The 16,567-nt window shown below is 37.0% G+C and overlaps 1 protein-coding gene across 2 annotated transcripts in view; it reads right to left on the bottom strand.

Moving 5' to 3' along the window:
* Positions 1-3,720: 3,720 nt before the first annotated feature.
* Positions 3,721-16,567, bottom strand: part of Gucy1a2 (guanylate cyclase 1 soluble subunit alpha 2) — a 267,897-nt gene continuing 255,050 nt past the window's right edge. For both annotated transcript variants that reach the window (XM_060372667.1, XM_060372666.1), the window contains exon 8: positions 3,721-15,458. In XM_060372667.1, the coding sequence (XP_060228650.1) occupies positions 15,251-15,458 (208 nt within the window). In that variant the 3' untranslated portion in view covers positions 3,721-15,250. The remainder of the gene's footprint in view (positions 15,459-16,567) is intronic.

Here is a 16,567-nt window from a genome sequence, read left to right as displayed (position 1 = left end):
AAATGCTGCTTCTTGTAACTCAAGTGTGGGATCATGTCTTTCCTCACTTTGAAGCACTCACATCCACCCTAGTGAACCACTATTGTGCAGTAGAGAATTTCAGTCTTACATTATCATTGATTCATGTTCACTGTGCAGTTTGCTGTGAAGCAACATAAAGGTTCAAATGCAAAGACAAGTTAGGTCTTCTCTAGCTTGATGTAAATGGTACAAGAAAGGGCTCCAGGTGGATTGCTAACTCTGTGATTTTTAAAACCATGCTCTATTTGGAAGTAAGTAACTAAATAGAGTTTGTATGTCTGTATTTTTCTTTTTTTTTTGTTAGATGGTGCTAATTAACATTTAGAGGCCATCATGCTGTACTTGGAAAAGGGATAAGAACAAATAGGACAAATCAGTTTTCTAGATGAGAAGTCACACCTGTAACTCCAGCTCTAGGTGATCTGATGACTTTTCTGGATTCTGCAGGCACCTGCATATATGTGACACACAAACATACATCAAGGTGCATACCCATCCTCATAAAATAAAATAAATAAAATAAAATCATAATTAACATAATATAGCATATTAAGGCTAAGAACCACATTGTCATCTCAATAGATGCAGAAAAATGCCTTTGACAAAACCCAACATCTCTTTATATAATAATACTGAAAAAAAAAACCCTGAAGAAACTATAAAAGAAGTATCATCTCCTAACATAACACAACATAATCTATGGTAGACCTATAACCAGTATTATACAGAAAAGAAAAAATTGACATACTTTTTCTAAAATTAAAAATGAGTTAAGGATTTTCATCACAGCTATTCCTATCCATATAATGCCTCAAAAATTAGCCTAAACGTCTTAGCCAGAGTCCTCCTTGCTTAGCTTCCTTAGGTGTATGGATTTTAGTATATTTATCCTATGTTATATGTCTAGTAGCCACTTATGAGTGAGTATATACCCTGTGTGCCTTTCTGCTTTTGGGATACCTCACTCAGGATGATCTTTTCCAGTTCCCACCATTTACCTGAAAATTTCATGATTTCCTTGTTTTTTTATTGCTGAGTAATATTCCATTGTGTAGATGTACCACAATTTCTGCACCCATTTATTCAGTTGAGGGGCATCTGGGTTGTTTCCAGCTTCTGGCTATTACAAATAAAGCTGCTACAAACATGGTTGAGCAAATGTCCTTGTTGTGTACTTGAGCCTCTTTTGGATATATGCCTAGGAGTGGTATAGCTGGATCTTGAGGAAGCACCATTCCTAACTGTCTGAGGAAGTGCCAGATTGATTTGCTCAATCCCCATTCAGAAAGACAGAGAGGATGGACATCGGAGGAGGGAGAAAACAAGGAAGAGGACAGGAGCCTACAACAGAGGGGCTCTGAGGGGCTCTACCCTGCAGGGTATAGAGGCAGATGCTGAGACTCATAGCCAAACTTTGGGCAGAGTGCAGCGAATCTTATGAAAGAAATGGGAGATAGTAAGACCTGGAAAGGACAGGAGCTCCACAAGGAAAGCAACAGATACAAAAAGTCTGGGCCCAGGGGTCTTTTCTGAGGCTGATACTCCAGCCAAGGACTACTCATGGAGATGGCCTGGAACCCCTGCACAGAGGTAGCCCATGGCAGTTCAGTGTCCAGATGGGTTCACAGTAACGGGGATGGGGATTGTCTCTAACAGTAACTGATTGGCCTGCTCTTTGATCACCTCCCCCTGAGGGGGAGCAGCCTTACCAGGCCATGGAGGAAGACAATGCAGCCACTCCTGATGAAACCTGATAGACTAGGATCAGAGGGAAGGGGAGGAGGACCTCCCTTATCAATGGACTTAGGGAAGGGCACGGGTGGGGAAAAAGGAAGGAGGATGGGATGGGGAGGGGAGGAGGAAGGGAGCTACAGGGGGGATACAAAGTGAATAAATTCTAATTAATAAAAATAAAAATAATTAATAAAAATATTCACTAACAAAAAATTAACCTAAACAATAAGACAGAAAGGAAATCGGCCCTAACAGGAAAGAAAACCCAATAATAATTTTTTTTTTTACACAAGAAATAATCCTATACTTAAAAGTTCATTTAGACAATACCAATGACATGTACCTGTGAAGAACACTTTGAGCAATGTATGACAGAAAACCTACACACACACACACCACACAGGCACAGACGTATGTACACACATACACATGCATACTCACACACATATACATACACACGAATAGTTTTTTTAACACCAATGATCAACTAAAACAAAAGTCAAGAATACAATCCCATTTACAAATGGCAGGCAAGAAGCTGATACAGAATATTAACCAATACACATCTTCTATCCTTAACATTAGCAAGGGTCAGGCAGGAGACAAAGACTGAGCAACAATAGTGAATTTACATTCTTATACCAGTTATGTGTCAATATCTTTCAAATGTTTTTTTTTTTTTCTTTCCTATAGCCTCACATATATTTCTGTCTTCTTGTACTTCGGTTCTCGGGACAATTGTTTTTTTTATATTAATTTTTATTTTTTTTCTATTAATCACAGGTTATTTACTTTGTATCCCAGCTGTATCCCCCTCCCTCATTCCCTCCCAATCCCACCTTCCCTCCTTCATCTCCTCCTGCCCCTTTCCAAGTCCACTGCTAGTGGTGGTCCTCCTCCCCTTCCATCTGACCATAGCTTATCAGAGATCTTCAGGACTGGCTGCCATGTCCTCCTCTGTGGCCTAGCAAGGCTGTTCCATCCTCAGGGGGATGGTGTTAAAAGAGCCAGTAATTGACTTCATGTCAGAAATAGTTTCTGTTCCCCTTACTGGGAAACCCACTTGGTTACTGAGCTACCATGGGCTACATTCGAGCAAGGGTTCTAGGTTATATCCATACATGGTCCTTGGTTGTAGAAACAGTCTCATAGAGGACCCCCGTGCCCTGATATATTTTGCCTACTGCAGAGGGCCTCTGAAAGTCTCTACCTAGCAGTGTATCAAAGCCGATGCAGAGACTCATAACCAAACCTTAGGCAGGGAATCATACGATAAAAGGGGGAGTTAATGTGATCGGGAGAGGACAGGAGCTCCACAAGGACAATTGTTTTCAATAAATTGACAGTTGGGTCAAAGAGTCAAAGAAAGGCTTTGTAATGTGGGAAGGAATCTTGTTTGCTGAATATGATACATAAGCATGAACTAAAACAAAACTCCTTAATTTTGCCAGTTGGTGATAACCGTTCTTCATGACAGAAAATAGGCTATGTTCGGGACAACAAAACAACAAAGGCAATCGACTCTATATAACCCACAGCTATAAGGCAGAGCATTAGGTCTCTAGAGTGTCCATGTAGAAATGTGCTCCGTGTAGTCTAACTGCTGTAGACACCTACTCGGGCATTTTGCTGGCATTTATCTCTGGCAACTGTCTGTTAACAAGATGGATGAATCACACCTTTCCAGTGTGGAACACAAAACTCATGAGACTGTAATAACTGAAACAGGAAGTATTTGCTTTTGTAACAGAATTAGGAAAATATTCCATATTATAAAAATAATGCAAAATTAACTAAGACTGAGGTTGTGTCTTCAGCTTCCTCATCAGTCATGTAGACGACATACTGTGAGCTCTCTACTCACTAAGCCATTTGCTCTCTCCTTTTTCATCTTTACCCACCCACACCCTCAGTCACTCACACTACAGACAATAAAAACTTGTTTAAAAGGAATCTGGAGACTCATTTTGTTGGTTTAATTTATTGATTTAAATATTTTATAAGTGACAGTTTGAACTTTTAAGGTAAATAATGCATGATTTAAACAGCTCTGTAATGAATCATGTAAATATAACACACTTTTATTTTCACTTTGTTTAGAAGAATTCCAGGTGTCCATCAATCATTTCCATGTACAAACTCACCTTGCTCTGCAGTCTACATGCACAATGACTACTGCATCATGAAACAGAATATATATTGTGCGTAATTTAGGATAATTATAAGTAAAAGAAGAAAACAGGCAAAAGGTCGTGCTACATTAAAAAGAAGATACGGCAGATGTTTATAATTTTATAAATACTTCTATACATTTACAGGTATTATTTTTAAAATTCTAGTTAAATGAGGCATTTTTGATTATTTTAATCAGAATTTTCATTTTGCAACCTGTACTATTAAAGAAAATACTTTATAATTTGAATGACCAAATAAACTCTAAAAAGTTAATGATACAGGTTTAACTGATGCATTCATTAAAAATAAAAAAATGAAAAATAGCTTGCCATTTCAAAATGTATGTAATTTAATCATGCCCTACATATGTAATAGTATATTTACCAGGTATTATTTGATGATATTATAGTTTAAGTTTGGGATAAATAGATATTTTTTTTTCAAGAAATGATTCACAAAGTATAATCTGTTAGTAAAATAGTATATGTAATATTATTTACAGCAAGCCAAGCCAAAATTTAGATGTATGAGATTGCAACAAACAAATGGACCAAATATTAAGTTAACTCAGGTATCTGTTTAAGTAAAAACTACCTCGTGCAGAGGACACAAAGGGAAGCCTAGCACATCACGACGATGTCTTTGCGTTAGCATGAGGAACCTAGTTGTTACTATGCAGTGCTCAGTGTTTGATATGTTGGTCTTATGCGTTCAAATGAGCAGGATACATTTGATATTGAAAGAACGGTTTGGGAAATGGGACCCTTTGGTTTTGCAAAATGGCAACTCACAGTTAAACAGTCTGAATTCAGGTAGGTTTCGGAATGGAGGAATGATGTGTGTTTGAATGCACTTAACTGGTGTCTTCAAAAGCAGAAGAGCAGTTTGCCAGTCGCTTACTGAAGGTGCAGTGTAGGTGCCAGGAGCCGTCACAGCACTCACACCTTTCCAAGGCAAACTCTCGGGAGATTTGCTTTTCTTCTCTCAGTGAAACAAACTGATGTCTTAACTTAAAATAAATAAATTAGGTAAATAACATTTCTCTTCCTGGACTGTTTTCCTACCAGACTTTCTGAATATTCTCACATCGTGACCATCTGTGACCACAGGACTAGATTTCCTAATAGAGTAACTGCTGCTCTAAGTCTGTGGTCAGTAGTGTGTAGATTTTGTACGTTGGGATTTTAGCAACTGATTTTCTAAAGCAAAAACACAGGGAGACATAAAAGGAGACTTGGCTCACAACTTAATTTCTTGTTTGCATTATCTATATTTCTACCATTTAAAAATCACTTAAAACTGTTTTCCTAAACAAATAAAAATGATAAAGATATTAAGTTTATCTTAATATTTATTTTAAAGAAATTTATTCATTTACTCATCTAAGTCTTAATATTGGCTATACTCTAGAACAAAATCACTCTTAATAAGGAAAATCATAGGAAAACAGTCAATAGCCATGTCCATCTCAATTTAGATGGTAATTATTAACCCATTTCACAAGGTCAGAGTGAAGAATGGGAGAAAGAAAAGACGATGAACAAAGCTGTTACTGTTCGGAGGTGTTAATTCTTTTGAAATTTGTATATTTTCTCCTTTCTATGTGATCTGAATTTCGGATTTCTGGTAACAAAGAATATATTTAGAAATAGGAATGGAAATGTAAAATATTCCAGCTGAGAGGGTAGTTCCCAGATGGAGTTTGCCTAGCATGCACAAGTTCCATTCCCCAGAGCAGAAATAAAGTGTTTAAAATATGTATGTATATCTAAGAGGAAAAAATTAATGCTCCAATCCCACTACAGAATACAAACAAAACGATTCTATGGATGTTTGAATATATTATTGGTCAGAGACATAAAAATATAAGACATTTCAATTTGGAAAAATGTCTAGGTGTGTTTCCTAACATTCCTGTTTTGCCTTTTTCTTTAATACACTTTAGATATTTGAATTAATTTCCCTTGTAAACCAAATACTTTGCTAGATATTATCTAAATTTCCCTGAAAAATAAATGGCTTTGGATTAAGATTTATAAATGATGGCTCCCTTTTTACGACAGTATAAAATATCAAAATTAGCTCTTTTTTTGTATTTCAGACCATGGCAATTCATCAATTCCAGCAAATAAGTCAAAAGTGTGGTTTTCAACAGTTATGTGAAAATGGGCTAAAACCTCAAAGGTATAGAACTACGAAACGTGGAGAATGCCACATATTGCTTCTTTGGCAGGGTAGGCATAAATTCTATGTTGAATGCTTTCCGACACTCACAACCTAGACACTGTAACATGACTGTCTGACTCATGGAGCAGAATCCAAGATACTTGGCTTTGCATCCCTTATGGCTAACGAGCAGGCGAAATCAAGCTGCATTTGATGGACCTATCATGCTCAAGGCAGATTTCAGAAACGGCTTCTTATCTATCCCAGTCTTATCAGTGTGATTCTCCGGTCTAATGAAAAAAGAAGTTTTAGCTAAAAGATTTTTCTAAATGAAGACTTGCAGGGGCAAAGGGCATGAGCTTTAAAATGTTGATTCTGACACTTCACAGGAGACAGCAAAGGTGTTTGTTTAGACACATATTTCTCTTGTATGACAAAGCTTTCAACAGCTAAGGTCCAAATTCATAGTCACGTCTCTTCCCAAATGATTGCTGCTAAGTTCTAAGCTCTTCCTCCCTGCCTCCTAGGTCTACAGTGCCCAGTCATGTGGATGTGAAAAAGAGAAGGCTCAACGCAAAGAGTACACTACTGTTGTGATGCGCTTTATAGGAGCTATGGAGAAACAGAGGTAGAGAAGACAGCATAAAGAGAAGTAGGAAGGGCGGGAAAGCAGTACAGGAGTTAAGGTGAGCCGGGAGAGCAGGAGTTAAAAAGGCCAACACACTTCAAGACCTGATTAGTTTGCCCTACGTAGCATCTACGAAAGAAACCATTCGTTAGACCTTCCTTGAGAGTTTCATTCAGAAATGATGCCAGGTCTATCATTTTTAAGTTGCAACTCCAGCTGACACAGATGACATTTGAATTCCTACCTGGCTTCTCATTAGCATAAAGGTTATACTATACCTTGGTTCGTCATGTAGCAAATACCGTTTGAAGACGTAGTACTGAAACAGAAACAAATTCTACTCTGGTGGAAATCCGTGATGAAGAAATTTTTTGTCATTGTTCCTGTAAATCATCATCCTGATTAGCAGTTTTATTAAGTTCTTCATTTGTTTTTTTAAACTTTGACATGCTGAATTTTATAGTATTTTTTCACCAGTTTGTTGAATATAAATACGGTGATTTTTAAGAAGTCTGTAATGAAATATGCATGTCATGTCTTCAGCTTTCTCTTACGTTAACAAAGATGGACGACAATCATAATTTTGTCCTACCTATGAGGGGGTATTTCTTACTGTTTCCTTTTCTCCAGCTGAATCCACCTAAATATTTCACATATGCTCATAAATTAGGAAAACTTTTATAGGTCAGATATTAATTTATATTTTATAGACATAAAAAGGTGTTTTAAGGATAAAAAAAAAGCAAGAGATAACCATTATTTCAAATCACAGAGTTACATAACATATGATGCGGCTAAATTTTTTTGAGTACCTGGTGATACATTTGAAACTAATAAAAATGATAGGCCTGATAATTGTGGCTGCTATCCACTCATCATTAGGCTTCCAGAACATCAAATTTTCAAAACTTTTTCTAAAATTTCCACTGAATTGTTTCAGATGATCCTACAGTCCTGCACATTATCTAGACTGTGGTGCCTAGAGATATAGAGCCAACATTAAAGATGGTTTGATCTTTTTTTCAATATTCTTTGCTAGTGACTACAAAAACCAATTTGACTGTGCATCCACCCCCAAACCAAGGTTAGTTTTCGGTTCAATGTGGAAATCTATACAAATCAAGTTTTGGATAATTTCTCACTATTTGCAATGCTTCAATATTTTGCTTTATTCTCTGGAGATAGTTAACTTATAATGCTTAGGGTGGGGGATAAGGGGCTTTTAAATGGCTGCATTCAGAAACGTTGGTGAAAACTCAGAATAAAGAAGATATTTGTTTGCCTTGAAAATCAGTGACACAGAACAAATCAGAATGCTTCCTGGAAAGCAAAGAAAGTAAAATCACTCTTAAAGCTCACTTTCTCTGGATGTGGAAATGCATGGATTCTTGTTAGTCAGGGTTGATGCACAATATTCTGTTGTTGTTTTTTTAAATCCTAACAACTCTGAAGTTTATACACAAGTGAACTGACTCAGCATATGCTAAAATAATTTCTATGACTGATGATAGTACTGAAAAATAGGAGGGGACTTCTAAAATTTTTGACATAAATGAATATGCATGAAATAACCAGTTACAAGTAAGTGAGGAATCTCTGAGTGGTGATACCAGACCATTCGCCTCTTTTCAATAATAGGTAACAGAAAGAACACCTTCCTCTCACCCCCTGACCACTGTCAAATGCTCTGGAGTTCTCTTCTTAGCGCCAGCTCTCTGGAGCCTCCCAGAGAAAGATAGTCATCGTGAGTATAGCTAGGCTATTTTTCTGTTCAGAAGCTGAGTACTTGCTTTGTTAGTAGCCAGAGTGGAAGCTGAGAAAGTATGAAGCATGGAATATGGAATAGCCTCAAAGATTGATGGCACAGGCTTTAGGACATGAAACATTGCCAGACTATGTGACTGAAGTTCACAATAAAAACAAACAAACAAACAAACAAACCCCCCAAAAACAGTATATCATTCCTACATCAGGGGTTGGGGGCATGCAAAGTGAAAAATAGTCTTCTTACTAAATGGTAGCTCAGCCAAACATGTTTGAAGAGAGAAAAAAAAACTTTCTGTTTTATATCATCGTACACTGACTGTATGTCCTGTGCTAATTTCAGTAGCTTTTCTGTGACATGAGGCAGAGCCAGTGTTTGGCCCTCTTTGTTTTGTAAATCCAGATGTTCTGACACTTCTATTTACCTTCATCACTATAACCAAGGCTTACTCTATCTGCTTCCTTCAGAGAGTTGCTATTTATAGCTCTGTGAGCTTTTAATTACAGTTTTGCTGAGACTCACAGATGCTGCAGTCCTGACACGATCTAGCTTGGGAGTTTTTTCTGTGAAACAAAACAAAACAAACAGATAGACAAACAAACAAACATAAAAACACAAGAGTAACACATACCAAATGAGTTACCTGATATTCATTAAATCGAAAGGTGTCTACAATGGAAAGTGCCTACTCCCTAACACTCTCTCTTCGAACTGTCTCTACGCCTTTAGAAATCTCTTCGCTCCTTTTCTATTCATACCTTTGAGGCCTTAGAACACCAACACCCATGGATATCTTAGCAAAGTTCACTTGCTCAATCAGCTCTTCCAACTTACACTCTACTTCCATTTATTCATCCTTGTTACTCGCTGTGATAAACTACAGAGATCCAAAGATTTTAGCAATTTTACAAATAGTACATCAGTGTCTTTGAAAGAAAAGAAATTGCAGTAATATAAATTTAAATTACATAGCAGGCATAGTCTGATGGAAATACACTAGCCGGATGTCTGCAAATTAGTAACTTCTGATTTGTACACTATTTGTTCAGTTTTTAAAATCGAATTCACACCTTGTTGCTAATTTTGTGGTGGAACACAAAATAACTAAAAATTCCAAGCCGCCTACATTATTGCTTGTGGAAACCATGTCTCTATTTCATCAACGGCTCCGTAAAATGCACAGATAGGCATTATATATGGCATCATCACCATGGCTTAAATTATTGCTTGAAAGGTTGTTATAAAGTATTGCTAAGAAGTTGCTTTGAGGCAAGTATGAAATCCCGTGTTTGGTATACACAGTGCGATGAAGCATTAAGTTAACTTGGTGTCTTTTTATAAAGACACAAGATTTAGAGATCACAGCAGTCTGAAGTAAGGCTGTCATTTAAATACTTATTTGCATCCTAAACTCATACTCTGTACCTCGGTGGCAAAGGTCAGCAAATGTAATGTACTGCTCAGCTTTGCAGTAACTAAGAAAGTGTCTTGTATACTTAACAGCCCTATAGTGAGCAATAGTCATCCCTCATGCTTATCAGTGTTGACTTCCACCCCTAATGAGTTTGATGAAATCAGATCAAGTATTTGAAAGCAAAGCTAAAATTAAAATTTATGTTGGAAATAATGGCAAGAAACCTTAAGTGCTTAAATACTCAAAGTAACTATAAATAAAGTAATATATTGCTATTACAGTCAGCTTGTATTAACTTCTAGTCATTGAGATTGTATGTATGTTCTTCAGTAATCCCCAAATCTGGGTGTGTGTAGTGTTATCTAGAGTGGTTTTCTAAACTCAGATTCTTGGGTCCTACTCGTGAGACCTGCTAAAGGAGTTTCTTAAGGAAATGCCCAGTGATTCATACTCCTAAAACATTCTAGGTAATTCTTTTGAAGCCAGCCAGGCACTTTTAAGCAGACCAACCGAATCATTAAACTAGGATAGCAGGGGAGAACAATGAAGTACCCAGCTACAGGTGTGACAGGGATACACAACATTAGAACAAAGACAACAGACTCTCGGGCATCCCCAAGTCCTTCCTAATGGCATTCCTTTTAGACCCAAATAACCGCATGCACATGCGCACTACATATATGAGCTTCGTTACTTTATAAATCAGTTTAAAAGGATGTAGTCAGTTGTGATTCTTCCTGATCTATAAACGTGTGAATGTCTTGTTTTTGAGGCAAGTGTGAGGAAGGAATTTTGTACACTACCTCAACATACTCTGACAAGATTGTGTGAAGCTATATAGACTATCAGCAGCTGTTCTTCATTCACCAACATGAGGACTCTGACCTGAGCCAACAGCTAAAGGCATTGTACTCAACATAAATTTTGTTCCATCAGATTGACACAGCTTATGTGTGTATTAAGTTGGTTGTGAGTTAGGCACACTCATGCAAGACATGTTTTTTTCTCTTACATAATGAATTTCGGCTATCATTTTCTACACAGGCTTACAGAAGTCTCTAAAATAACAGTTTTTATAACTGTAGATGTCCAATCTAATAACAGAAAGAACCAAAGTAAATTATGGTGATGGTCCAAGGATTTGAATCTTTATGTTCTGTTGGATGAAAGGCCACGAGTGTATAATTAGTTCCAAAGGAATAGTCAAGGGGTTGCACAAGGTCAGGTTCTATTTTAAGAAAGAAAAGTGCAGACACAAGTAATGGCTCCACAGACCGCACCAGTCAGGAAGGCCCAATACTATGTGGGTATATCTACCCTGGGTCAAGCATTAGCAACTCTTTCTGTGTCTAAGTCTGGTTCAGAGTAAAGAAGAAATGATATTTGATGGACCCTGGACTCGAGGGGTTGAGATAGTATCTGGTGAGCACACAGAAGAAGAGAGGGTGAGGAAGGGATAACTAATATCTTGCTCAAAGAACATGACAACACAGAAACTTATGTCACTGTTTACTGTCTACCCTATACCTTTGCAACCATTTCAGTCAGTCACAAACCCAAGCAACTGTCACTGTGGTGATGGTCATAATCTCCAAGTCCCCCTTAACACAACACAACTATAGACCTGCTTTTTTAGTCAGTACCAACACTGTTCTGTCATGAACACAGAGTCTGAAGGGTCTGAATTTCTGTGTGCCTTTTGCTTCTCTTCATTTTTGCTTTATTGCTAGAACTCTTTGGAAAAAACTGAAAGCTTAAAAGCATTGGAGCAGTTGAGAATTAGATTTTGTTTAACTCATCAATGTCTTGTTTTGCTTCCTTTGAAGAGGCCCAAAATTTCACACTTTATGAAAATCTATCTCTATCCTGATGTCACTGTAAGAACTAATATGTGCTGGATCCACTGACCAGTTTTCCTGTTTTATGTATCTGTGTCAGAAACATCAGTCACACCTCAGTGGACTCCATATTTAATATGGCATTGAAAAGGAAACCTTCACTAGTCTAAAATACACCAAGAGGAATGCACACAGAGGTAGATTTTAGAAAGCTGGGTCACAGACACCCTCCACCACATGATATAGCTGGAAGGCCCAACCATGTTCTGAGACAACTTATTTTTTCATTGTGGCCACTTTTGCCTATTTATTAAAACCCATAAGACAGCTTCTATATAAGAAGATAATAACTATGTTAGGTTATTATTGTAGATGACAATTACCTTTCTGCCAGTGTGAAATGTTGGTAATAATGTCCAGTTGCAAAGCCCCTTTACTAAATTTGTGACCTGACCTAACATTCAAACCAGAATGAAATCATTTGTTGTATGGTGAGCTAAACATACTACCCCAATTTGCATTCACTTTGTTTCTATGGGCACTTTTCTCAGTTCCTTTCAATCTGAAACACTAAAATGTTTACCATTCCTAAGAGTTGTAAGTTTATGGAAGTAACAGAGATATTTGTCAATAGAATCACAAGACTGTCTTGTATTTGCAGTTAATATTCCTAAAGTAGAACATATGAACTCTGCTGTGTAGGAAAAATGAAAGCATAAATTCCTCACCTTCTACCATCTATGACTGCAGACAGAACAAATAAACTTTTTAACTGTGCCTCATGAGCACATTCAGCAACAGTGTAACTATTATAGCAATTTCAAACAGTCTGGAAAACTCATAAAAGATTAGGCTGCTTCCTCAGACTGTCTTCAGAAGTATAGATTTTAGTGTTTGAAGACTATAATTTCCTGTCAGTAATATATAATAGATTTCTGCAATGTTCTTTAAAGTGATATTTCTGACAGTGCAATAGCTATTTCCCCTCAATGTGAAATAACGTAAATAAATACAGAGTTAGTGATGCTTTTGAAAACTGAGAATAAATGAATAAATTCTCCTTTTGAGCTTTATAACCAATCACTGAATAATAGGGTGGATTTCAAATGATAGGTTTTAAAAAATAACACTGTGTGTGTACATTTTTCATATATTTTCTTAAATACAGAGAGAACACTGTATTTAATAATTTCTGAGACAAATCTTTGCAAAAAGTATAGAAAGAGATTGAATGGATCCTGGGAAATGCTTTATCAGCCTTATGGTTTCAGAACATGCTTACTGAATTTTGAGTGACTGAGTGTATCACAATAAATACAGTTACGGCACCTAACAGGCCTAAACAACCTTGTGAGCATGGCTATCCTTCCATGTTCCTCAACAGTAAGGAGACTGGCAGCTTTCTTCATGATGCTTTCATATGAGTACTTTAAATATGAGCATGACTAAGTTGTGTTTCTAGCTTATGACTTCTACATTTGCTGAAAATTCTCCCCTGACTGTGAAGGAGGTCAGCTAATACCCGAGTCTCTTGAAGAAACTTCTAATTATTCTCTTAAGGATATACTAGAGTAGACACAGTAGAGTAGAGTAGACACAGCCCGATGGCCAGCATTGCCCAAACTGTCTGCAGGGTGCAGCCCCAGGGAATCATTGCAAGAGAGAGAGAGAGAGAGAGAGAGAGAGAGAGAGAGAGAGAGAGAACTGGGAAAAGGAGGGGGGCAGGTAACAGCTTAGAACCCGGGGAACATCCATCTTCCTTTCTCTCTATGAAGGTTGATGAACTAGTATCTCCATTATATTATATCGGGGCAAGAACACAGCTCCAATTAGAAAGAGATTAGGATTATAATAAGTACTTTGCTTAAGTTAAATGTTCACAAGTCACATACTTGGAGAACATAAAAACACTGATTAATCCTCACAGATTTCACATTGGAAATTAATATATAACTTATCTAAGATGTGTCATAAAATCTTTAATGCAACCCCAAATCCCTGAACAGGAAATAAAAAAAAGCATATTGACTCCAGTAAACATGGCTACTAGTGAGAATACATACTTGAGTAAGTAGAAACGGTCCACTCTAATGTTTTCCACAGCAAATGCTTCCAGGTCATGAAACCCTTTAGACGTTTAGGTTTTATATCTGATCCCAAATAAGAAGATTTTGGCCACACTGTGCACTCCTAATTTCAGTGAGCCCAAATAACTGTTTCCACACAGTGTCAGGTGTTGGTAACAGACCTTCAATTCAGAAGAACATGCAATGGAAACATCTGTATATACATTTGGCGCTTGCTAGAGGTTCACGAGGTGATTCACTGCTTTAAAGGATTTGTCAAAATGAAGAAGAATATAATTTTTAGAATCTCAAAACCACGACATCCAGGGTTTTCCTTTGCTTTGTGGTTAGGCAATAAGAATCAAGATTCTTGACAAATTTCTTGACAGGTCTTTGTCAGTAACACTGGTATCAAGAATTTGCTTCTGAGAGTGGCAGTCAGTTCTTTGAAGGCATTGGTCAGAGACACAAAGGGCAGTGACTAATACATTATTTTGTGAGATTAGGGAGCCATGTACCATTGCAAACACCACCTACATTGGATGCTGTTTCTAAATTGAAATGCCCAGTTTTGCAAAGCGTTTGTTTTAACTGATATGTGTTTGAAGGTTACAGAAAGGTCTTTTCTGACTCTTAGTTACAGATAAAATTTTCTACTAGAAAATTTCATTTCCTCTGGATCCATGCTACATTAGGTAAATCTAAAAGATGTGTTTACCGAGCAGACACGTTTTCTTGGCAGCTGATATCCTTAATTACACATACTCTTGGTTCAAGCACTAATCTCAATGAGTGAAACTATATTAGATTAGGACTTTGGCATCACATAATATATCAACAAAGCAACAGCACTTTCTAAATACCTAATCATGTTGTGTGAAATGCAATTATCTGGAAGAAGATACATACATAGATATATATAAAAATAGGTAATATCCCTAAAATATTTTGCTGAGTTATAGTTCTTCCTGCTTGTAAGTTGAACCACACTGCCATAATATATGTATGAAATGTCTATACAGGAAGAGAAAATTAAAGCATATTCCTTACCTACCAGTTCACTAAGTGTAGGAATATATATTCAAAACTGGCTTTTGAAAGTGGTGCAAATATACAGGGAAAGATACCTGCATGGTGACAAACAAGAAAACACAGTCTCTATTGAGCGGTTACTTTTGAAAGGGGGCAGTACTTACAAATAAAATACATATGACCAGAAATACTTATATGGACGGAAACATCTTGTGTTTTCCTGTCCACCATCCAGCTTTTTTAAAATTGACAGCAGTAATTGACTGTTTCAAGGATTATTGCCTGACATTAACACAAAAAAACTTTATGTTCTTACAGAGCATTGGAAGAGAAACAATCTCTTCCTCCCTTCATTGGGACCCATGTTCTGGGTTTGTGCTTTTTGGAGGAGTCTTTGATGCACAGCAGGTCTCACAGGCTTGTCTCCCGGAGGAACATCGTGCCAATATTGTAGGACACCTTTTTTATTCTCGATGAAGACAGAGATGGCTTTGGTGGCTTTGGACCCGTCCTTAACTCCAGGAAATAGCAGACCCCAGGGATTTCCTTTGGGAAGTTGTCTGGAAGGTCTTCACGGGAACGAGGAATAAATGTGAAACTGTCTTCTCGTTTTAGTAATCTAAGGAAAAAAATAAAATAATGTGAATGAAAGAGCAGGAGGTTGTAAAATAATATTAAAATTTATTATTGATATATCTTTTAGTAACGCTGATATTAGTCCTAAACAGCTGTATAACCAAATCACCACACGGAGACTATGATTTATTTAGTTAACTTAAAACACAATGCTGGGCAATAATTACTCCATCCTAAACCTCCAAGCCCTCATAGTTTCCTAACATTTTAGATTCATCCATTATACTTGCTTTTTGTGATATATTAGGTCTGGTTCATTTCTCCACATCGTTACAAGACCTTTCCTGCTGCCTCTGCTCTCCCAGCCTCTGTTCTGCTACTTCTCCTTCTCCTCCGCCTCCCACTTCTTCCTGTCCTCTGGCTCCTCCCCTCTCCTTCCAACTCCTTCCTCTCCTTTGCTCAACATTGTGGCTGGTTGTTCTATTTTGGCATGTTTACATAAAGTTGAGACAGGTGATGCTTGTCCGGATTGAAAACAGAGAGTGGGGGAGATAAATCATATTTGAATGAACAAGAGTAAGGTGTATACATTAAAAAAGAACATTATACCAACAGCAGGAGAAATTGGACCACATGAACAGAAATTTTGAAAGACTTAGGAAGCTCTCCTCCACCTATACTCAGAGGGGCTATTCTCCAACTGTACTCAAGCTAACTATGTTTTTGAATACATGTGACAGTCACAGATTTCAAATATTAGGAAGTGTTATGATGCAGGGCAAAGTACTTCACATTATAACAATAGTATAAAAGTCTTATTATGGTATTTAAAATATTTCATAAAGTCTGGTTTCTTTTCTAAATAGCAGTCTTTAAAAAATATATGGCCAAGTTTGATTTTTCCTAAAAAAAAAAAAAAGCATAAGAAAACACAAAACAGGGGGCATTATTTAGAATGCATAGGACCTAGTTTGTCTGTTTTGAAAACCAGCCTAAATTCTAAACTTTTAAAAATATTTTACAGACTTTCAAAAAGCTTTGAGTATGTGTCTTGTGTTTGATATTTAACAGATATTTAGCTTTGTCAAATTAATTACTACAAGTATTTCTGATACTTGGTAGCATATTTCTAGCAAGACATGGTTTCCAATC

Source organism: Meriones unguiculatus, chromosome 19 (assembly GCF_030254825.1).
Source record: "Meriones unguiculatus strain TT.TT164.6M chromosome 19, Bangor_MerUng_6.1, whole genome shotgun sequence".
Classification (NCBI taxonomy): domain Eukaryota; kingdom Metazoa; phylum Chordata; class Mammalia; order Rodentia; family Muridae; genus Meriones; species Meriones unguiculatus.
The sequence above is the reverse complement of the archived record's forward strand: the minus strand, read 5'-3'. Positions and strand labels throughout refer to the sequence as shown.